The 24,236-nt window shown below is 38.2% G+C and overlaps 1 protein-coding gene across 2 annotated transcripts in view; it reads left to right on the top strand.

Moving 5' to 3' along the window:
- The first annotated feature begins 57 nt into the window (after positions 1-57).
- Positions 58-24,236, top strand: part of LOC110026112 (KH domain-containing protein HEN4-like) — a 31,362-nt gene continuing 7,183 nt past the window's right edge. Inside the window, exons 1-7 of one of the 2 annotated variants that reach the window (XM_020726910.1) lie at positions 58-721; positions 1,775-2,209; positions 2,339-2,587; positions 21,048-21,311; positions 21,395-21,426; positions 21,497-21,608; positions 24,044-24,105. In XM_020726910.1, coding sequence (XP_020582569.1) covers positions 92-721; positions 1,775-2,209; positions 2,339-2,587; positions 21,048-21,311; positions 21,395-21,426; positions 21,497-21,608; positions 24,044-24,064 — 1,743 coding nt within the window. In that variant the 5' untranslated portion in view covers positions 58-91 and the 3' untranslated portion in view covers positions 24,065-24,105. The remainder of the gene's footprint in view (positions 722-1,774; positions 2,210-2,338; positions 2,588-21,047; positions 21,312-21,394; positions 21,427-21,496; positions 21,609-24,043; positions 24,106-24,236) is intronic. The other variant, XM_020726909.1, reaches the window with a different exon arrangement.

Below are 24,236 nucleotides of genomic sequence, written 5' to 3'. Positions count from 1 at the left end.
TAATTAAAAAATAAGCTGGGATTATTGGTCAATATTATGCTGGAGGAGGCATATAAAGTTAAATTGATGTGGGGAGTGAGAGTGAGGTGGCATGGAAGGCTCCTCCACCGGCGCGGGCATGCGCCCCGACGATTCATCGCCTTCCTCCGGCGGCGCAGAGCCTACATATGTCTCCCCCAATTCTTCCAACACGGCCGACTCGACGCGCCGCCACGGGCCCTCCGGCCCGCCTTCGATGCCTGGTGCCGCCTGCGAGACCGTCTTCCGCCTGCTCTGCCCATCGGACAAAATCGGAAGCGTGGTTGGCAAGGGGGGTGCTGTTATCCGGCAGATCCAGAAGGATACCGGTACTTGGGTCCAAATTGAGGATCCCGTTCTTGGATCCGATGACCGCGTCGTCCGCGTTGTTGCGGACGCTATTCTGCGCCGGAGGAGGGAAGGGGGAGTCGCAGACAGTGAAGAAGAGGCATCGCCAGCTCAGCAGGCGCTTGTTAAGGTTTTTGAACTGATATTGAGGGGAGAGGAAGGTGAAGGTGGGGACAAGGAGCTCCAAGGAACGGCTTCTTGTCGGCTGCTGGCTCCAGGTAGCCATGTGGGGTGTGTGCTTGGTAAAGGGGGTAAGATTGTGGAGAAAATCCGCCTGGAGAGCGGTGCGAAGATTAGGGTTTTTCCCATGGAATCGGTGCCGCCTTGCGCCGTTGCGGGAGATGAACTGATTCAGGTAAGTCAGCCAATCATCCCTGAAGTAGTCTACAAGCTTTGGCTCTAGAAAACATTCTTTAAACGCAGAGATCGATACAGTGAAGTGCTGTTGTAAACTTTCAATCTAGTGATCTGGTTTTTGGTCGTAGCTTCAAAAAACGAGGCGGGAGATATAAAATAGTTGATTTTATGGGCATGAATGAATTTATTTAATTCAAATTTCCATGTGGGAATTGCTGGGCTTGTGCCTCCCTTTACATGCGCCTGAGTGTGCGGCAGCTTACACGGCTCTGAACACCTGTTATGCTACGCTTTTTCATTTATTTGAGTTTTCACGCCGATATAAAAGTCGAAGTTTTAGGTGGTTTCGACAAATTTGATGACTTTTTATTTAAACTAAAATTTAATTTAGAAATATAATATTCAAATTACAATTTATTGGTAAAATACTGATTGAATTGTTTCGATGTTACAAAATAGAAATTGTTAGAAGTTTATATTTAATATAAGAAATAGAGGCATGCTTGTTAACTCGTTAGTAGAGGCATGCATGTTACGTTTATGGCGTTAAATCATTCACATCGATGATAATTTGATGTGGAGTTTTGTTAAAAACAGTTGATTTTAACCATTTGTGATTTTTTTTTCTTAATTCATAATTCTAGACCTATAAGAGGACTTTTAATGTTGGTGTCTGTTTATTTATTCTTTTATTTTGGTTGAAATTCCGTGGAGTCTTAGCTGAATTCTAGTGAAAGCATGAACTTTTGAAACTTGCTAAATTAGGACAAAATGTTCATTTTTGGAATGAAGAGGTTGTAACCGATTTCAAATTGCCCAATTTAAAAACTTTATTCTATGGAGGAAAGCACTATATTTTTATCATTACACAATCGCCAAATTTAATATTTTTATTGTTGCTTTTATTTTAAAATAGTAATAAATTCAATATAGACCTGTTAAGTGTTTAAAAGTTAAAGCTCTGGGGTAGAAAGTGCGCAGAAAATGCAGCTTTCTTTGTTGGTATTCGGCTGAATAAATCCTTTCTGTTCGGGCTTATTTGATCTGGCAGATATCTGGGAGTTTCCTTGCTGTGAAGAAAGCACTTCTAGCTGTTTCTAGTTGTCTGCAGGATAACATCAGGGCAGATGCAACTACATTTTCAACCCCCAAACCGTATACCGGGAGCTTGCAAGGACCTATCCCTCATGCACCATTAGACTCATTTCCTCAAAGAGGTTACTTGGTCAGTCCGCATGGCTTTGATTATCAACACAAGGCTTATTCATCTAACCCAACCCTGGATAATAATTTATCTGGTCTGAGGAAGCTTCCTGAAGAAGAGATTTCTTTTAGATTGTTATGCACAAATGATAAAGTTGGCAGCGTTATTGGCAAATCTGGCGCTATCGTGCGATCTCTGCAAAATGAAACTGGAGCAGCGATAAAAGTCATTGATGCTGTTGGTGATTCTGATGATAGAATTATTTTGATCTCTGCACACGAGGTGTGTTTTTAACTACATTTTTTACCAACTGTGAAGTTTGCTATAATATCAGAAGGTAGTACATATACTTTTTGTTTTGATTATGATTCTTCCAATGCCCCAATTCTTACCTGGTTCTGTTTTGTTCAGAGTTATGAGTTGAAGCACTCCCCAGCGCAAGATGCTGTCCTCCGTGTTCATTCCAGGCTTGCAGAGGCATTCACGGACAAAGGATTAGTTTCTGCCAGGCTTCTTGTGCCTGCACAGCAGATTGGTTGTTTGCTTGGCAAAGGTGGATCCATTATTGCTGAAATGAGGCGAATGACAGGAGCTAATATCAAAATTTTTATGAAGGAACAAGTCCCAAGGTGCGCTCAACCAAAAGATGAGCTTGTTCAGGTACATTTTAATTGTAAGTGTCAAAATAATCCACTGACTCTTTGGAAGATGTCATTTTAGTTCCAAAGTCTAAAAAAGGGCCAAATTAATACTCATACTCTTTACATTGGTATTGAAATAGTCGTCCATGGGGACTAGTTCAGCTATACGAAAATAAATTGGGGATTTAATTGACACTTTATAGACCAGAACTAAAATGACCTCTCAAAAAGAGTTAGGGGACTATTTTGACATTTTTCTCTATTAATTATTTTACAACATTATGTTGAAGCTAACTTTTATTGACTGAGCTTTCTCTTAAGTGGCTTGAACATTTTGCACTTTTATTATTTATTTGCCTGAGCATTCATTTAATTGATAATTTGTTGCTTCGAGTATGGAACTAACTATTAAGTAGAGCGTTGCCCAATATCTTGCCTAAACATATCCATAATCTGTCATTGATCTTGTGGATTAGCCATAAATATTACGTAGCTGCGCTTTGTCAAAATGAAGTAGTCTATATTTCTTTTCATACACCTCCAATGCCTTAAATTTTTTGCGTGGAAAATGCACAAAATAGTATGCCTTTGGCCCACAGGTACTCCCTCTCCATTGCGTTGTGAGCATGGTGGTGATTGTCTTTGTCAAGTTAGTGGCTCCTCTATGTTATATAACATTGAATGACACAACATGCATAACACGGCATTACCAAATGTATGTCATATGCTGTGGTGCTTGCTTTGCAACCTACATATAGTTTTGATGATATAAAGGTGTAAGTTATTGTTATTATTTGAGAAAAGTGCCAAAAATAATCACTCAATTATTTGCAACTGACCATTTGAGTCATAGACTTTGAAAAAGTGTCAAAATGATCCCTAACTCTTTTAATAGTCGTTGAAAAGTTCCACAATTAAAACTAACAAAAATTAATATTTAGGTCGGTAAAAATAGGAGTATTTTGGAGTTTATATATATATATATTTGTTTTTTTTAGTAAATTTAATTCATTACTAATCTTACTTTAATTTTAATGTAATGAAATTTATGAGCTATTTTTTTTTATAAGATGTTAAAATTTTAAATTTATATAATAATTTTATTATGATTTTAAAAAATCTAAAGTATATTTTGTTGCTTTGCAAGATATGTATAATCAGGATTACTTGATTTTACAAATTTAATTGCCTAAAATGCTTTTTGTAGGATGGCCAAAATTATTATTTTTAGAAGTTATATTAGGAAAAAATTGTTCCTATTAGCAGCTATGAGTATTTTTTTTGTTTTTAAATATAATTTTATTTTCTTTTCTATTTTAGATTTATTTTCTTGGATTAAATTTATTTCCGTTCTTATTTTAGACTTTCCTATTTTATGTTGTTTCCTTTATCTCTAAATAATTAATATGGATTGATTAATTGGAGGTATTAGGTGTTATATCTTTTTTTTTTGTTTTTTGTTTTTTATTGTATTTCCTATTCTAGAATCCATGTAAGGGTTATATATACTTTTTTTCATATCAATAAAAATATTCTGCATTATTCTGAATTTCAACATGACATTAGAATTTAATTTCGTACTTTAGCTATCTGTTCTTCTTCGAGAACCGTTAGAATCCCTTCCTACGATGCTCTGTGCGGGAAGGGAGGGACACTTGTCTTGGTATTTGAAACAACGATTTTTCTTCTTCTCTCCTTGCAAGCTTGGTCTGTTGGCTGACCCTTTCCGAACCGGGAGCTTCGACTCTCCAGAAAGCAAGTAGCAGATTTTCTTCTTACTATTTTTTCCTCCCATAGAGATCTGTTATGGGGAGAATTTTCTGCTATTGGTTGCCCAACAAGTTTTTTCCCCCATAAAGAACTATTACATATCTGTCGTATAGATGTATAGCCAACGATTCCCCTAGTTGTCGTCGTTTTTCATCCTAAATGCCGTTGGTTCCCCTCTTCCCTACCGGTTATCTAAAGGTTTCTGCCACTGATCCTTCCGACAGGTAGTTTCAGCCGTCGAACCTCTCTTCGCTAAAGAGTCAATCCCGAGATTCCAGTCTTGGACCTTCTTGTCGCTAGACTGGAGCGCTTCTAGAGTGACGACGTGCTTGAGATCCTCGTTGAGGGTATATTGCTTGGGCAACCAACTGTGGATTATTGCCGCCCTCTCATCGGCTGCCTTTTCCGGCAAGACTTCTGCCGGACCTCTGTCGACCGATTCTCGTTCTCAATGGCAACTCTTCTCTGATGAGCTGTGTATCGATGGCTTCTTTGCTGACTCTCCCAGCCGCAGGACCTTCCCGTTGTTCTTACCCGAAAACAAAACATTTTTCTAATGCTGTTCTTCCCAGTTGCAGAAAACAACAATGTTTTTTCTCTGAAATCCAGCACCGCTTTTTGTCGTTTCCTATTGTTCTGCCACAAAAATCCAGCGTTGGGTCTTGCAGCTTGATTCGTCGCAGACCCTTTCTCCTACAGTATTTTCCTTCCCCGCGCATGCGTCAGGGGGTGCTGCGTTTCTAGTCACCCTTTCTCTTGCAGATATCTCTGTCAGTAAAATTTTCTGGGTGTGATTTGTTCATTCTCTCTCTCTTTTGAAATTCCCAATTGGAGGGCCGCCACCGATGTTCGGAGAGCGTGATTTTCTTTCTCGAGTGGCACTCCCAACCGAAGAGGAGAAGTTTTTATCCCGTATATGTCTTCGCAACAAAAATGGACAGAGGGGAGGTGCTATTTTTGTTATTTTTTGCCCCCTGCTGGTTTCAACTGCCATTTCTTTCTGTAGGAAGTTGAGACTGCAACCGCCTATGTGGCGTTTTTTGTCATTTCACATGTGTTGATTGTGGAAATGTAGGAAAGCTTGTCACATAGAAGTTCATCAATGGTTTGCTTGCAAAATGACTTGAAAAAGCCTATTGTAGAGGTGAGACTGGGTGTATCTTTGAATGGAATCCCGACAGCCAACCTGCATACCCTTCTTCGTTGGTTTCTTCCATGTTGTCGGAAATCACCATGTAGGTCCTTCTATGTGTTTTCTCTGGCACCAGAACTCTCTCTACAGACTTCTTCGCTTGAAATATCCTGTTCAACAAAACCAACGACAGCGGGTTCTCTTGCTGTAGGTTGTAGTCTTTTTTCTCTGCCACCGAAAATCTTATATGTCAGCAATCTGCTCTGCAAATGACCATATCCTGTTACAGAGCATCCTCGCTGCAGTCCCTTTCCTACAACAGAACCTCATCCAGAGCTTTTATCTATTTTTCGGTGGAGGCTTTATGCTACAGTTTCTTTTCCTCAACTTTTATCTATTTTTTTCCTCAACCAATGACAACCGCGATAAACTAGTGGGGCTGCAGATTGTCTACTTCCCTGCAAACTTTCCTACAATATTACCTGTAGGAGCCCAACTACTTACAAACACTACAGGAACTGCAGTTAAACACAACCGCAGTTGTCTACATTTCTGTAAACTCCCCTACAACATTATTTGTAGGTGTCTTCTGCCTACCCACAAACACTGTAGGAAATGTAGTTAAAGACAACCTCAGTTGTCCGCTTCCCTGCAAAGTCTCCTGCGACATTACCTGTAGGAACCTTCTGCCTACCTACAGACACTGCAGTAACTGTAGCCAAAGTCAACCGCAGTACAAGATGAGGAATTTAAGTTCTACTTTACAGAATCTTTCTCGCCCATTGTTTGATGTTTTCAAATCCATGTTGAACATGATTTTCAACTATGTTTCAACTTAAGGTGAAGTGTTAGAAGTTATATTAGGAAATAATTTATTCCTGTTAGAAATTACGAGGATTAGATTTATTTCCTAATATAATTTTATTTCCTTTCCTATTTTAGATTTATTTTTTAGGATTAGACTTATTTTCTTTTCAATTTTATGTTGTTTACTTTATCTTCAACTAACTAATATGGATTGATTAATTGGAGATATTAGGTGTTATATAATCTTTTCTTGTTTTTTTAATTGTTTTTTTGTTCTAGGATTCATGTAAGGGTTATTTATACCCCATTTCATTTCAATAAAAATATTTCGTATTATTATGAATTTCAACAATTATACATGTTTCTAATTATTACATACTTATTGTAAAAATTATATTTTAATTTTTTGAAAAAAACAATCAAATCAATATATAAATTTAAAAATTAAATATCTTATCACAAAAATAAGAGTCCATAAATTTCATTGCAATGGAATTACAATAAGATTAGTGATAGATTAGAATCACCGAAAAATCAAAACAAAAAATATAACTTCTAAGAATACCTTAATTCTTAACCCCAATGCAAATAGTCGAGGGACCATTCTCACACTTTTCTCTTTATTATTTGGTAATATAAAGTGCCCTATTTAAGTTATGTACTTAAAATCGTAATACCAATTTGTCTAATTTGTCTATTTGATTAGGTTTTCTTTCAAAGGAGATAACTGTGTTTGTGGTCCCAACTTAGGATTTTTGAGATTTAGTAGCCGTCGGACCCCACATGGGAATCCCAATCAAATAATTATTTCCTTGATCATGCAAGAATTCCCTTCTATATTCTCATTGGTTCATCTATATCAACCTTTTTAATACTTTGTATATTCTATCCTAGTGAATTTATGAAGAAATCACTATAGAATTACCTAATATAGCACATAATCCTGCTGTCTACATAAAGGGTGTAGAGTTTTGAATTAAATACCCAAAACTTTAAACTATCCGTCATTTTGGGCATTGCAACCCTAGGAAAATAATTATTGGCCATCTCACCACTTCAATTTTCCTAGCAACCGGTAACAAAATTCATTTACTATAGAAGGAGCAATCACCACCAAAGAAATACTTCCTTCCTTCATCACAGTAGGACCCAGTCTCTCAGCCGCAAGTGTAGCCAGCCTACCTTCCATTTTTGGTGGAATCTCAAAGCACTTGTCTTGATGAGGCAACTCATTTAGCTTTAGCAAGAGGAGGAGAAGAATCAAGCTGAAGGATAATGCCTTCTATATAAGTTGTTTCACCAACCGGATAATTTTGAACCCAATCGGAACTTTCAATCATTAATGTGTGGAGAAAATATTACATCCGGACTCTGGAGGCAAATTTGTGTCCGAAGTCAAGTGAGAACTTGCCACGCGGCTAGTGGGTCTCACTGTAATACAATGCCTGGGTAGGTTTTTGAGAGGGGAGGGACCCACTTGCCACGTGACACACTCTCACTGGACTCCGGACGCAAACCAGATGTAATATTTTTTCTAATGTGTGAGCATCAAAATCTTCAATCCTCATTTAAATTGAAAGGAATAAAAAATTTGATCCAAAATTTTGGGAGTTTTTCTCGAGGGAAAAGGAAAGCAAGGCCATCTTATTGGTCCCATGCCAAGTGAATAGAGTAGTGATTTTGCTGCTCGGGATGTAAAGTACTCAATCATATCATGGCTATAGAATTCAATGATATAAAAAATCAACGGAATATGTATGCTCATAGCCATGGTCAAAGATATTTGGAATACAATAAAGCAAACAAGCTCAAAGGTTCTTGGCACCGCCTTAATATTTAAAATTAAGTTCTATAAAAAAGTGAAAATTTTGTGGCTAGAACTCCATCACTTCAAAATGAGCTGCAATGTTGATGTTGCTAATGTCTTAGACTTCTGCGGAAAGAGAGAATTTATGAATTTTCAACATGATTGAATATTGAATTTGACCAAGCATGTGTCCAAATCCTTGGGAATGACTCTTGGAAACCTAAATGAAGCTTTTTCAGTATTAGAAGCGAAGAAGCAAGGGGAGATGTTATGTCAGAAATATCACCGATTGGTAAAAGCTCTGCTTTGATTACTGTCCCTGCACTAAATAGGTCTAAAACATCAAGAAGCCCAAATTGAACCCAGGATCCAATAATCGAGTATCTATGCTTTGTAACCATTGCAAAAGGACAAATACAAAACAAATACGTTAGAAATTCTAAGAGAAGTCTCTGTAACAAAAGCAAGCCTCCTGTCAAAATTAGTCCAAGAATTATCACGCTAACACCATTTATGATGAGGAAAAAGACAAAGCTGCTACAAAATTGAAAGAACTAAAATAAGAAGAAATAGAAAAATTTCATCCTGACAACATTTGACAACTCAATGTGTACTAATTCTATTGCCTTATGATTTAATCATGTAAGTATTCCACTTCATACATCGTAAGTGCTTTGATGAAATCTAGATAATAGAACACATGACAAAGTTTTCAATTAATTCTTTTCTTATACACCACACCTAAAAAATCAACAAGTAAAAGTGCTGATGCAACATTTGTTACTATTGCCGGAAATGGATGCATATAACTCACACTTTTCCTTCTATTATCATTTGTTCTCCGCATTCAAAGTTGTCCATAAACATATCATTTATTAAAAACCTACACCTGACATGAATTATCCTTTTTATTCTCTATTTCATGATTGAACCACTAAAAAGCATGATTGAGCATGCTAAAGAATGGAAGGATTCTACCATCTAAATCTTGGTCTTGTCTAGCTGAAAATTTGAATACGAAGAGGGAAATGTTTGGCTCCATGCCTCCATTATATTCAAACGGGACATCCATCATTTACTGTACTACAATCTATGTTTCCTAAATTATTCAATGAAATTAAAGTTGAAGAGTTCCAGCATGAGGTATTTCAAATGCCCAAATACTTTAGAATTTCTTATCCTTTATATCAGTGAAAAGCCTATAGGTTCCTTTCAATGCTTGGTTTCTTTCATTAATAATTACTCATACTGCTTGGTTATTTCTGTCGGAAAAAAATAAATCTAATGTGAAAAAAATTTTCTTTGTTTTGTAAATAATTCTTACCTAATTGATGCTAATATTAAACATATTATGCTTGATAATGGGAATGAGTATTTTACTCAAATCCCATCTCTTTCTCCACGAAAAATTTATCATCTATAGGTTTTTTTTTGTATAGAAACTCTACAATAAAATGATGTAGAAGAAAGAAACAATCATTACGTCCTTGAGACCACTAGGACCCTACTCTTTAAAATGAATGCTTCAAAGTTTTATCGGGGCAAATTTGCCTTGACAACTTCTGTTTTGGTTTTTTTTTTTTTTTTGGTATTTTGGAGTCGTTAGTTTGTCTATCGTCATTTGATTTCCTTTCTCAAATAAATCTTTCTTCCGGATGATGTGAATGACACATAGAAGAAAGGAATCGAAAAATAAGGACATGCGACGATGTTCTACAAACAAATTTTGAAAAAGAACGTGGAGAACCTATGTGCAGTAAATCTCGTGTGATCGGTCAAGAGTGTACGTCTGAACTCGGATCGAAACACCTTGAATCAAATATCTAAGAAAGAATACCTACATAAGTTAGCCAAACCAGATAACCAAATGTGTGTTTGTCCTGAGTTCAAGAGCACTCCCAAAGGGACGTATCACGTTTGATTAATTACATATTGGGGGATGCCCAAAAATACTATCGATTAAAGGAATTCTGCTTACACTTATATGACGACTAGTAAATGGTGTCACAAAGGATAATTATTTCACATGAACATCTCGATACTTACAAAGCTCTCGCTAAGCTACAGGACTGAGAGCGAATCTCACATCTCAAATGGATAGCGACTCATCAGCACACTGGGCCAATGATCCACACTATGCTTCCATGGCCCGATCGGGCCACAAGGGTATAGGTTGAATCACCGTATTCCAAATGAGTGATGACCTATCCACAATTGGGGCCTATGAGATGACATCAATGAAGTTTCAAAGGGAGTGGCAAGGCTCAAAGTGAGTAGCAAAGGATCCTAATTGGGTAGAGTAGCCACGTCAAGATACCACGAATCCGTTATTCTAAGCTATTAGAACCCCAAGTCTGTTTGGTCATGAAAGTATTCAACCCAACACAACTGGAGGTCTCTTGTCAGCAATCTGTGAATTATGTCGTTTAAGGGAATCTCAGTAGCTTTAAGGTCAATATAACAAAACTCTAAATCCTATGACCTTATAGAGTTAGAGCTCACAAAGATGAGACATATATTTGCTGAAATAATGAGAAAGTCACCAAAAAGAGGAGAAAAGAGAGTTTCAACTATAAAGCTGAAAACACTCCTATGAAGAACTCATACCCCGTCTTGGTTGCGAAAGCCTCTAAAACCCTAAATGTGTTAGACAACCTCCTAAGTAGAAATTTATGCTTGGTCAGTAGGGTTGAAGAAGATAGAGGCTTATTCTCAGGACATACAATATTATGCAGTTATCTACACAATTCATAATGTAGAGACTCTATTAGTATAACTTAGGATATGTTCATACTATGCAACCATTTTAAATCCGGCCTGAAGGCCATGTAGGAAAGTAAAAAAAAGGTTTTAAAATCATGAGATATTTTAAGCCTAAATGTTAATTAATGTCAATCTTTTATTAAATTATGTAAAAAAATTATAATTTTAGATCCTTAGAGAGCTTAAATTATATTCCATGATTCCCAGACAATCCACATGCCAAAAAGAGTAACTGGCAAGCAAGCTGCGCAATGTAAAGGTAAACAAGCCAAGTATAAAAGAATAAGAGGCCGAGTGCCACTGGGTTTTTCATATATTTCATAACATAGAAAAGACGACCAAACACTACATATACAAGTCTGACCCTAATTCTATACATCAAATATATTTAAATTCAAGGTACGAGATGTGAATCGACATCTCCTGGTCCTTGTCAAGTGGTTTTGCCCGTTGGACGTTTTGGAATCCGTGCCCGTACTTTATTGATAATACAGACTCAAGCCTCAGTGACTCTAAAAAGTATATATTAATAGTAAAAAAAGACTCAAATTGCATGAAAACTGAGTTAATATAAAAGTCTTTTTACATGCAACGTAGTGAACTGTGCCCGGTGGGAGGAGAGCTGGCCAGCACCTGTAGAAAAAACGTTAGTTTAACTTATTAATGCTCCTCCCCATTGAACATGTCTCCTTGTAAGAAGACCGTTCCTAACATACTAGTGCGCATCTTCACACCCCGACAAACACACAAAAAATAGGACACAAAATGATGTCTGATTAGGACAACTAAACCAGCAGAGAACTATAATCAAGACATCGAAAAAGTTATCCAACATACTAGTGCAAATGTTCACACTCTAGTAAACACACAAAAACCAACACACAAAATGATGTCTGACTAAGACAAACAAACTAGCAGAGAAGTAAAATCAGGACATCGAAAAGACTACATAGCATCCTAGTCTTAGTCTAACACATCATCTAATGCATGGTGTCCTAGTCGCAACATCTAAGTGTGTGCAGGGTATAGGTAAAAGGCTGGCGTAAGTTTTGATGAGGTCACCGTCCTCGACACCTTCCTAAGGATTCAAGAATTCTAAGAGGTGTCACTAGATTTAAGTATTGTAAATAAACTTTAAAAGATTGACCTTATGTATGGTCTAAGCTAATGATGCAATTAGTTTCAAAATAGATTTTGAAATATGATCCATACGTGATAAAAATATAATTTTCTTATATTTTAAAACAGGTCATAAGGAAGGAAAAACCTAAATGACACGTATTAGACCCTCTGGAACCTTAGCACAATTTACACATGCTAGTCACGATGCGGTAGCTAGTATTACCCACTATGACATCCTCGCGGGCTATAGTCACTTTCACATCAAAACCAACAGGGGGATTGCTCAGCTAGCGAGTCTGGTTTATCGTCAAGATAATCGAGAATGCACATAAAGATGCAAAGTAATCCAGTGCGTTGTCACCACTCTGTCGAGGCAGGAGCGATTACGAGATAGCGAATATTCCCTATAAGTATAAAGTGACATATACTAGTGACAAATACGCTGAGAGTGCAAATATGCACATGCAATACACATCACACAAATGATGTTGTGATTGGCCGCTACGGCATAGGACATAACGGGAGAGAATTACACCTTGCCTTAATAGCAACCAAACACATGTAGATGACAGACTCATATAAAGTATGGTGCACTGTGCAAGTAAACAAACACATGCCTTAGGCAAAGGAACATGTCGGTGACAGTTTAGGGTGCTGTCATGGAGGATGGGTACTATGACTTATGTACCGGACGAGTTTAGAGGCCTTTGGGGCATGACTCGGGCTCAGTGAGAGTCGTGTACCCAAATGGAAGAGCACCGCTCCTCAGGTGGGTTTATAGGCTATGAAGCATGACTAATGAGGCGACACGATGCAACACACATACGATAGTCCAAAGTGTTGTTGTAGGAAGAGAGGAGAGAATTGCGCACCGGGTAGGCTTGATGGGCAAGCCGTCCCCGACACAGACACATGAGTGTCGAAAGTAAGTGTGTAAGAAACAATGACTTAAGAAATGGCCTACGACAGTCTCAAGCGGTTTCATATGAGGTGAAATGATGTAATTCTCGTTAGAAAGAATTATACTCCGGTTAGGTTTGATGTGCAAGCCGTCCTCGACGCTGACAAATGCGTTTCAAAGATGAGTGTGCGAGAACACTTGCTCAAATGCAAACTCAAACATGCAAGATGTCTGAAAGAAAACATGTAAGAGTGCAAATATAGGTGCAAACATTAGTGACGTGATGCATAGTGACATATAATAATATCAAGATGTGGGAACAAAGCATCGTATTCAAAGGGTACACAAATGTCCACTATGAGCACATGGGGGCATATGCTCACCGATGCACGACCGGGTGCAAGTGAGATTGTGTTCATGCAAGTCGAAAATAAATAAATAAATATAAATATAAATATATATATTATATATATACATAATAAATATTCATAAAATTTAATAATATAAATTATAATTAATTAATTTTTATACAAACAAATTTTTTATAAAAAATTATTATTTTAATTTTATTTAAAATTAATTTTTGTAATAATTTTATATTCTAACGAGCTAATTTCGAGCCGAACAGGAGCCTAGCACGAACATGAATAAATTTTTCGAGTCGAACACGAACACACTGTTCACGAGCCATTTCGAACACGAGTCAATTTCGAACACAAGCCGAACACGAGCCCAACTTGAGCTGGCTCAGGCTCGGCTCGTTTATAGCCCTACATGCAAGCAGTAGAAAACAGACATGCAATAGTGTAACATTCAAGTGGAGTCGATCAATACGATCGGGTTGGGAGCGGCTGATCGGTCGAACCGATGAAGGTAGTTGATTGAATCGATCTGGCCGGTGACAGTCGATTGGTCGAAGCGACGAAGAAGGTTGATCGTGCTGATCGGGTCGGTGGCCGCCAATTTGTCGAAACGACAAAGTAGGTCGATCGGGCCGGTGACAGTCGATCAGTCAAAGCGACGAAGGTCGATCGAGCCGATTGGGCTAGCACGACCAATCGATCGAAACGGCGAAATGGTTGATTGAGTCGATCATGCCGATAATAGTCGATCAATCGAGTCAACGAAGATGATCCGGCGAATCAAACAAAAATGGTCAATCGAGTCGATCAGGTTGGTGGCTGTTGAGCGATCGAAATGACAAAGAAAATTGGGTGCACCGATCAGATTAGTGGTGGTCGATCATTTGAACCGACGAAAAAGATCGATCGAGTCAATCGGGCCGGTGGTGACCGATCGATCAAGTCAATGAAGAAGATCGAGCGATTCGATTAGACCGGTGTTGGTCGATCAGTTGAACCGACGAAAAAGTTTGAACAAGTCAATCCGATTGATGTTGATTGTTGACTGATCGATTGAGTCGATGAAGATAGTTTATTGAGTCAGGCATGCTGTGGTGCTGGTCAGCGATGCATACAAAAATGACATTTTTTATTCAATTTTAAAAAAAGTCACGCCGAACACAATTTGAAATGTGGATGCATGCAAGCATATGAGATCCAATTGACATTGATGATGAACCATACTCGTCCTAGCGATCTCACGGGACCTACGGTTATAGATGAAATCATAGCTACCGTTTTGTTAAGCAATATAATGAGAAACTAATGAGGTTTTCTCATTTCCTTAGGCCAAAATGGCCTCAACCCATTCATCGAGAGTTTAGGCCGCCTGACAACCATGGGATTGTCGTGCTCCCAGGGCAACCAGGTCAAAGTTTTAAGGGAAATGTGATTTTTTGCTCGTAGATTCGTAAAGAAATCACAAAAAACTCCTAATCTATGTGGCTTTCTCTATCACAAAAACCCTAACCTATGTCCTCTATCATCCACACCTAGGGAGCTTTAGGAAAAGAAATTGCAAGAGATTCACAAAATTTACCTATGTGACGGTTGAGGAAGCATGCTTTTTACTTATTCACGCTCCAACGTTGCTAGGAAAAAGCTCTCATCCCTCTTTAGGAAAGATGACACTCTCTTACCTGCTTACAAGAGATGAAGCTCTCTTATCCTCCTCGGTGCAACTCCTTCAAGAAGTCTCCCTCACAAACTCGAAGGAATGGTTGAAGAAGATGCGTGGGAGATTTGATGGAAGAAGAAAAAGAAGAGGAAGTATGGGTTGCAAGAAGGAAAAAACCTTCTCTTCACCTTTCTCCAAAGCTCTCATCATAAAGGAACTTCTCTAGCCCAAAGGGCTCTCCAAGGAAGAAGATGACTAGCTCTCCCAAACTCTCCAGCAAGAAGAAGAAGAGGAAGCTCTAGGAAAACCTCCCTCTCAAACTCTCTCCAGCAAGAAGAAGAAGAAGAAGCTCTAGCCTCTCAAAAAACCAGGTCTAAAGTCTCTAATTGCTATGCCTCCAAGAAGAGTGCTCAAGATGCCTCTTTTCCCCCTCTTTTTTTTTTCCTAAAGTGGCACACAAGTCCCTCCTAGAACCTTCCCTTAAAGGTCCAAAAAGGCTCCATCCATGACCTTTTCCTCTACGCCATGCATATCTTCACTATATCCAAGGGAAACTTGCATTTGTGGTTGCCTTGAGGCTTGTTCGGGGTCAAAATGATGAAAATTTTGAGAAAAGGCGGGAGCAGAAAATGACTTGGCGCCTAGGTGTTGGGTCTCTGGCGCATAGGCACCGAGCCTGACGCATAGGCTCTGGGCCTGACGCGTAGGCGCCGAGTCCCTATCGCCTATTTTCTTTCCTTTCGGGTTCCCAGAGCTGTTTAGGGATGTTTCAGGCTCCTAGGCGGCCTGGACTAACACCCAGGCGTCGGGTCTGACGCCTACTTTCTTTCGAGGCCCACAGGGGCTGTTGTAGGCGCTTAGGTGCCGGTCTTGCCCCGAAAATCCCAATTTTTTCTGGGAGTGTTCAATGAGAGGCTTTAATGATCCGTAAGCTATGAGAGATGAAATATGATTAAAATATAGTCCCATAACTTCAAATATAAGAATTTTTAAAGGCATTACATTAGTGACTTTAATGTTAGTGGGCTGATCTTCCCGGAAATGCGCGTGACATATGCACGTTATACGCTCCTTTAACATTCAAAAAAGCGTCCAAACCTTTGTGAAATAAAAAATTGATGTCAACAAAGGACCCCAAACAAGTGTGCTACTCCGCTAAGACACAACACACTTGTGGAAGTGACTCAATTTTTTATTAAACAAAGGTTAGTCATGCAACCGACATAACTCGGTCAACCAAAAAGTGCATATCTGCATATGATAGGAAGGAAAACTCGGGGGGCTCACATCAAATCTTAAGAGGCAGACATGTTAGCTTGGTTGAGAAGAAATGCTTGGAGACTTATATCAACTTGAGGGTTAGTCAAGGAGATCAGATCAAGAGAGAAAACGCAGCGAGTCACTTTCAATCATGAGATCTGATCAAGGTAAGACACGGGTCTATAACCTAAGAAGGAAAGCTCTGGAGCCAACATCTAACCTGACAAGTAATTTGATCGAGCAAGAATCCCGAGGGATTCATATTTTCTCGAGAGGTCATTAGAGATGATCATATCAAGAGGGAACATGCTGAGATTCACATATAACCTTAGATCTGATCCAGGCGTGGAGCCTCAAATGCTTACCACATTATGGAGGAATGCAAGGGGTCTTACATCATTCCTTTCAAGATGTATACAAGTTGACTAGATCGAGAATGAATGTCAAAGGGTTTACATCACTTCTGAGTGCTAGTCGAAGTGATCAGTTCTATGGAGTCCTTGAGCCACGGGAGGTTACACATGCATGTTGTATGCTCCCTTAACATTCAAAAGCGCATCCAAACCTTTGTGACATAAAAAATTGATGCAAACAACTAACTTTCTAACAAATCATATTCCCATTAAACTATTGCTAAATGAAATGTATCAAGTCCCCCACAATTCTTATTTTCTCGACATAAAATACTCATATTTTAGATTGAGAACCTTTCGGAGCATTGACCATGTCTATATTCATCAAAACCATCACAACACTAAGCTTGATTCTAGTGCCCTGGATGCATCTTTTTTGTATACTCAACGAAGCTTCAAAGTGTTCCTAGTTAAGTTCTAGAATTTTTTTTTATCTTTCGGGGTATTACGTTTGTTATAATGAAGTATATTCTATGATGAAGATTTTGATATCAGAGAAAGAGGGGTGGAGAAGATTCAACAAGAACAATCAAGAAAGCAATCTGGAAAAGAGGAAAAAACATCCATGATTGTTATGAGATGCACTAATCAAATAAAAAGATACAAAATACAAGATTTCCTACTCTAGCAATTGATTGAGATACATAAATCACTATCCTAAGGATTGGCGAAGGAGATCCGGGATATTACCATCAACAACAAATGCATACAATTGCCACCACCTAACACTATGGATACAAATTCATTCCCATCTGCGAACTACAAAGGGAGTAAATGCCCACATAAAACTCAAATTGAACCCCCTAAAACAGTTATATAAATAATCTCCTAATAGAGATACCCTAATTGGAAAATAGATGAATAGGAATTAATAAAAAAAGAACATCTTGCTGGAATCAAGAAAACCCGAATCGGAAAGCTTAGTTCAGGCCCTTCGGGGTGGAATCACATCCTGATTCCCGCACGCACGAGAAATTTCTGCATAGGAGGATCGTGTGAATTATTAAATCCCATGCGGTGAAATTCCATGCTTTTTTTCTTCGCTCGCATCCCCTCAGTCGTGCGTTCCGGTCATGTCTCACATGAATCTATCGGGGTTGGTGGAGCTTTGACCTCAATTTTCGAAGTTTCTGACTCACTATATGGAATTAGGCCAACCATGTGGGAGGTGTCGGAGCAGCTGTAACCTTCCGGGATTGGAGGGTCTTCGACAATGTATCTAGAAGCACCTAGGTCCCACTGTCAAATGCACCATCCCACAATACATTGAAAGAGATTTTCTGAATTGTGAGTAACCATCTCTATCTATAATCCTGATTGGCTTCCGACATTTGTCTTTTCGGTGGCATGACTAGTTTTTATTTTTTGGAGGTGAAAGAGGGTGTATAACTCTAATTTAGGATGCCTAAAAATTTATTAGGATGGCTGGTTTTGAAAATCAGCGAAGGGGAATTAAGTTTTTTGGGTGGAGTTTGGGTTTGGTAATGGTGGATTTTGATAAACCTAGGATGAAATTAGGGTTAGACTAGCTTTGAAACCAAATAATATCAGATTTTAACAAAACAACAATGACGAAATAATGTTATTGCTGAATTCAAGTAGGACATTACAACTATACAATCAAAAATCTAAAATTGCAGTAAACAACAACACAAACTCAAAGTAGGTTTGGATCGAGGGGTGGTGGTGGTGGTCGGCGAGAGTTTGGCAGGTGGTGAGATGGTGGGTAAGCAACAATATAGCAAGTTGGCTTCCTCTTAGGTTCCAGACAGCAAGCAAGCAGTGGGGATCGACGTGAAATAGCTGTCCTGGTTGATGGCAGCAGGGAGGGAGGCGGAATTTGCAAGGGGGAGGCAGCTAGCAGTATGGAAAGCGGCAGGGGCTGCGGTTCGAAAGCGGTGACATTAAGATAAGGGAGGTTGAGAGTGATGGCAGCGAGGAGGTGGCCGATTTAGGGATGGCAGCATCAAAGGTGGAGGGGAATGCGGTTGTGATCACTGGGACTGCAGGAGAACAATAAAGATCCGTTGTTTTGGGTGGCTGCACAAGTGAGAGAGACGAGGAGCGGTGCGCGAAGGATGCAGAAGGATAGAGGAAGGACAAATGCCACCTCGAGAGCTAGTTACAGCTGAAGCACCTTTTAGACTCTTGGATACAACCCTCAAAGGGAAAAGAGAGATGCCGTTGGCTGTCCTGAACAAACACAAGACAAAACCTATCCTAAAACATGACAAAAGCTATATATATATAGACCTATGATAACTAGGAGTGGCCCAACCCTATTGGGCGTGACTCCCATGGAGCCAAGAGGACCGATCGACCCTCACAATATTTGGACCGAACCCTTCTAGAGCGCCATACACAATCCTACACCCACTAGACGTTCGCGTCCGATTGCCTTTAAAGGAAAGCAACCCAAGCAATGCCACGTATAATCAATTTAAACCCTCACATCAAATATGCTTAATAAGAAGAAAAAAATCCAAGCTTAAACCAGTATGTCTAATCATCTGAATTTGTGCAAGGTCAACCATCATATATTGAAAATATGGACTCTACCCTTATAACTCAAAATCATTATGATATATGTCTTCCTATTGCTCTAAGGGGCACAAAAATGCACTTAATCCGCATTAGCCAACTTATTTCTCTTTCCAAAATTTTCTTATCCAGATTTTAATAATTATCCGAGAAGCACTTGAGAACATATAATGGAACAAATTCATGATTAAAGAAATGAGGTTACTAAAGGAAAATCAAAATTGATAGGCGGTGGAGTTATGAAAAGGAATTAAATTAATGGGAGCTAGTGAGTGTTCATTGTCAAATATAATGTAAACAAGACACTCGATAAATATTGAGTTAGAATTTTTCCAAAAGGACACACTCGAACTGATAGAATTTATTTTAGGGAAACTTTTGCACTATTTGTGGTGCTAAATACTATATGGAACATATTCTAGGTTTTGATGATGGATTTAACTCTAATTATGTATGTAGATTAAAGAAGATTTTATATGGACTCAAACAATCTTCAAGAGAATGATTTGGCAAACTCATGCCTCTAAGATCGCATTGCATTTATAAAAAGCTTTACGGTAAATCACTGTTAAAATAGTTTATGTTGATGACATAATTATAACATGAGATGATTTCAAAGATTTGAAGAGTTTAAATGACCAACTATCCTAAGATTTCAAATTAAAAGAGTTGGGAAGCCTCAGATGATTTATTTGAATAGAAGCGGGATCACTCAAAGATTGCGATATTCATCTCTCAACAAAAATTCTTTCTGATCTAACTAATGAAAATGTATGATGGGATGCATGCTCTTGAAATCTTCAATTGTTTATTGCCATGAACTGGAGAGGCATGAGATAATCGAGATTTGGAAAAAGGAAGGTATAAAAGGCTGACTGGGAAGCTTGACCACACAAGATTGGTTATAACCTGTTGTTATTGTTATAAGCCAATTCATGCAAGACCACTCTAAAGAAGTTCATTCATAAGACTCTTATAAAATGTTTCAATATCTCAAAGCAACCCCAAATTATGAAATCTTATTTAGAAATATAAGAATAATCTTAGAGATATACACAAATGTTGATTTAGCAAGATCTCTCATAAATAAAATTTTTGCTGCTGATTGTTGAACCTTGGCAAAAAGAAGTTGGTTGTCTCTAGATATAGGGCTAAAGTGGAATTTCTTACAATGATCCAAAGAATATGTGAACTAGTATAAGTTATTCTAATTCACTTAGAATAAAGTGAGAAATTTTAATAAAGTTATACTGCAACAACAAATAGATAATCAAAATTGCACTCAAACAAGTTTAAAAGTACAATCAAAATGCATTGAAATCTATCGACACTTCATTAAAGACAGATATAATGTGAATTGATATGTATCTCATATGTTCAAACACACGCAGCTTGCTAATGTTCTGACTAAAGGACTTTTGATCTCTGCATTTCTGAATATCTTCTTCAAGTTGGACATGAAGGATATCTACTCTACAACTTAAGATGGAGTGTTGGCGGTTCTAGCTTGGGATTTTATAGAACTAGCAGCAGGTGGATCCAGCTTGGGAATCCTTAGCAGGGATTTTTTTTTTTCATGCATCTTGCCGGTTGTGGCAATCCCTTTTCCTATTCTCACAGGTGTATCTATACAAGTTTTGTTAATAATTTGTAATCAATCATTGTATAATTAGTTTTTCCCGAAGGAAGAATTACCTGAGTAATACCTAGAATCCTATTACATAAATAAGTTAGGTTCTCTCTCTTTAAATTGGATATGTGAAGTATCTGCTCATTGGTCTGTCCATCTGTGTATTATTCATTATTCATTCGCTTATCAAGGTCATATATGGAAGAGCTCTCCGTTTCAAATTCAGTGAAAGGAAAAAATTTCTTTGAAGTAATAGTCGCATGCTGGAGAGCATTGAAGTTTACTAAGCGTAATGATTTTATCCCTTTTGACAGGTGAGTGGCAGTTTTCAGTCTGTCAGGGAGGCATTGATTCATATCACAAACAGAATTCGGGAGTCTTTCTTTCCACCAAAGCATTATCCATATATCGGCATGTCTCAGCACCATTCTGTTGTACTGGAAATGCCTCCTATTATGCCAAGAAATGATGCACCTCCAGTTCGGTATGCTGCCGTTGGTTTTCCTCGTGTTCTGGATCCTTCAATTGAATCTACAAGAAACCTTCCTGCCTCTTCACCAAAGTTATGGACTCATAAGGTAACTTTGTGGGTAATATAGAGCATGTGGTTGATGGCTTCATGATACTTCGAAGCTTTTCACTATTTTATGATATATTACAGAGTGGAGACCCTGATGGACTTGCTGCGGGAAGGTTTGCTTTGTCTCTCGGCCTATGAACTTGTTTTAAGTTTAATATCTTACGTTGGTGCCATGTTGTACAGTGCAACTCAAGCTGCCATTTCACCAAACAGAACTGTGACTATTGCAGTTCCTGAACACTATATGGGATTTGTGCATGGGGAGAGTGATGATAATCTAGCCCTTATTAGAGAGGTATGCGCATCTTATATTAGGATTTTCATTGAAGAAATGGAGGATAACTAAATGAGCAATTCCACATAAGTAACGCTAGTAACGATGATGTATTTTCATTCTGCTAGTTAATAGTTGTTTGGTCTTTCCTGAGTTTATATTCCTCAAATTCACGGTGACACTCCGTCTAATCATGAATAGGTTCTGTTGGGCAAGGTTTTTTTTGTTTGTCTCCCTCATCAAGCAGTTCAATCTTGTCAAATTTTATTCATAATTTATTAAGAAGTTGATGCTGGTAGCTAATTATTTGTTGGCTTTGTAGGTAATTATGGAATTTTGAGTTTCCTATTTTAATTTTATTCTTTTTTTGATCTTCTTATTTATGTTATATTTCTTTTCTTGCTGAGTTACTTTTTCTTTGGTAAGTTGTGTTTGTTGTAATTAAGCTTGCCTAGCCGTTCCTTATTATATAAGAAGAAGAGTTGTAATTTTACATTGAGAAATATTACAATAGGATTTTCTTCACCTTTATTCATGGTATCAGAGCTAAGAATCAAACCCTAGATTCTCCTTATGTCGTTGTAGCCTCTCCCAGTGTCAGAATCATTACTGCAAACCTGTCTTAGTCATGATTGCAATCCCGTCGGCTCCTTGCTAGCAATCACGACTGTTTGGTTGTCCAGAATCCGCAATCTCATTGATGAATTGCGATTGTTCGCACATATGTACCTCATGATCCCCACGTTAACTTCTGGTACTTTCTTTCATATATCAGTTCTCCTGCTTTTTTCTAGCCGAATGCTGGCTAACTCCCATCTCCTGCAGCGCTGATTGACGCCTATCTCCTGCAGCACTGGTTCCCTCCTATCTTTGTAGCGTTGTTTCCCTCCCATCTCCGGCATCACTGATTCTACTACCTTTTCCTGCAGACCACCGTCTAACCAGCAAGACGTACTTCCAGCGACCCAACTGCTCCTTCCAGAGCATACTGCGGAGTCTCAAGAATCCTACCGGTCCTCTAGAAGTTCCTAACCTGTTTATTCTTTCCAGGTTTTCCAGTTGTTCATAGCTAAAGTTAACAACTCATCAGTTGGGAATTCTTTCCAACACTAAACACACATAAGGCTTATGACAAAGTACAAAATGAAGATGTAGAGCTCTATTTTGGAGGTTAGTTCGGAATTAGAGACAAAAAATTCTCTCCAAACAATTCTAAAACTCTCATTTTATCACAAATCATAAACTCAATGGCCATAACTTCCTTCTATGGTCCCACTGTATGTTTATGTATATTTTTGGAAAAGGAAAAAAAAAGATCTTATGGGAAAGTGCACAGTTCCCAAGCTCGCTGATTCTAACCATCGTTTATGAAAAATCCAAGATCATATGGTCATGTCTCGGTTGATCAATCCTATGACCATATAGATGATGAATTTTTTTCTTTTTTATATGGCAACACATGAGATTTGGAAGCAGCTTCTAAGACTTATTACAATAACGAAAACACTGTAGAATTGTTTGGGATCAAGACTAAATTGCACGAGCTCCGACAAGAAGAGTTGAGTGTGACTCAATACTTCAACACACTTAAAAAGTATTAGTTACAATATATTATATATATATATGATACATTTATATGAAAGTGCCCACAAGATGCTATGTTGTATTAAATAATAGTGTAAAAGAAGAGGATCAAATTATTAGGTCTAAATAAGAACTTAGTTAAGGTCAGAGGAAGAATCATGGGGATGAAGCTTCTCCTTAACACTTGGGAAGCCTTTGTGAAAGTCAGAAGAGAAGAAAATAGGAGGAAACTCATGGTTACAGGAAGTGCGGATTCATCTTGGACTGATAGAACTAAATAAGCTTCGCCTTATACAAAAATTTCTCCCATGAGTTAAAGCCAAAGAAGAACATTACAAGAAAATTGGTCACACGAAGGATAAGTGCTGGAAACTACATGAAAAACTCACAGATTAGAAACCTGGGCAAGAATGGAAAGACCAAGATAACAAGACCTATGCCGCTAGCTCTTCTGAAGGGTTGCCAACCCTAGCTCCTTCACCAAGAAACAACTGGAGGTTTTGAAGAAACTTCTTTCGAGCGTAACCGAGCAACCTACTAGTTTGATGAGACACTAATATATCATGTCCTCCTATATCACTAACAATGGAAGATTTTTGACTTTAATAATAGATTCAGGTGCTCCTGATCACATGACTGGAGATATTCATGTTTTCACTAACTAGCAAGAGTTCACCGACTCCAAATTTATTAGATTTGCAGATGGTTCTTACTGCAGGATTGTTGGGAAAGAAGTAAAAGTCTCCAAATATATTTTGCTCTCTTCTGTGCTATATGTTTTCCAATTAGATTGCAACTTACTTTCAATCAACAAACATACTCTTTATTTGAGCTGTTTTACTAAATTTAATTCTAATTTTTGTGGATTCTAGGTGGAGATTCGGGGAAGATGATTGATACTGTTGAATTGCATCAAGATCTATATCTGCTTAAGGAAAGTTTTTCTCATAACACACAAGTGTCTTCTTCACCATCCCTTTTCCATATTCTTGAATTTGTTTTGTCCATCAGCATATTCCTCTTGAGGGTAAACTTTTATTATGACATTGTCGTTTATGTCACCCC

This window comes from Phalaenopsis equestris, unplaced genomic scaffold, assembly GCF_001263595.1.
Source record: "Phalaenopsis equestris unplaced genomic scaffold, ASM126359v1 Scaffold000352, whole genome shotgun sequence".
NCBI lineage: Eukaryota > Viridiplantae > Streptophyta > Magnoliopsida > Asparagales > Orchidaceae > Phalaenopsis > Phalaenopsis equestris.
The sequence above is the reverse complement of the archived record's forward strand: the minus strand, read 5'-3'. Positions and strand labels throughout refer to the sequence as shown.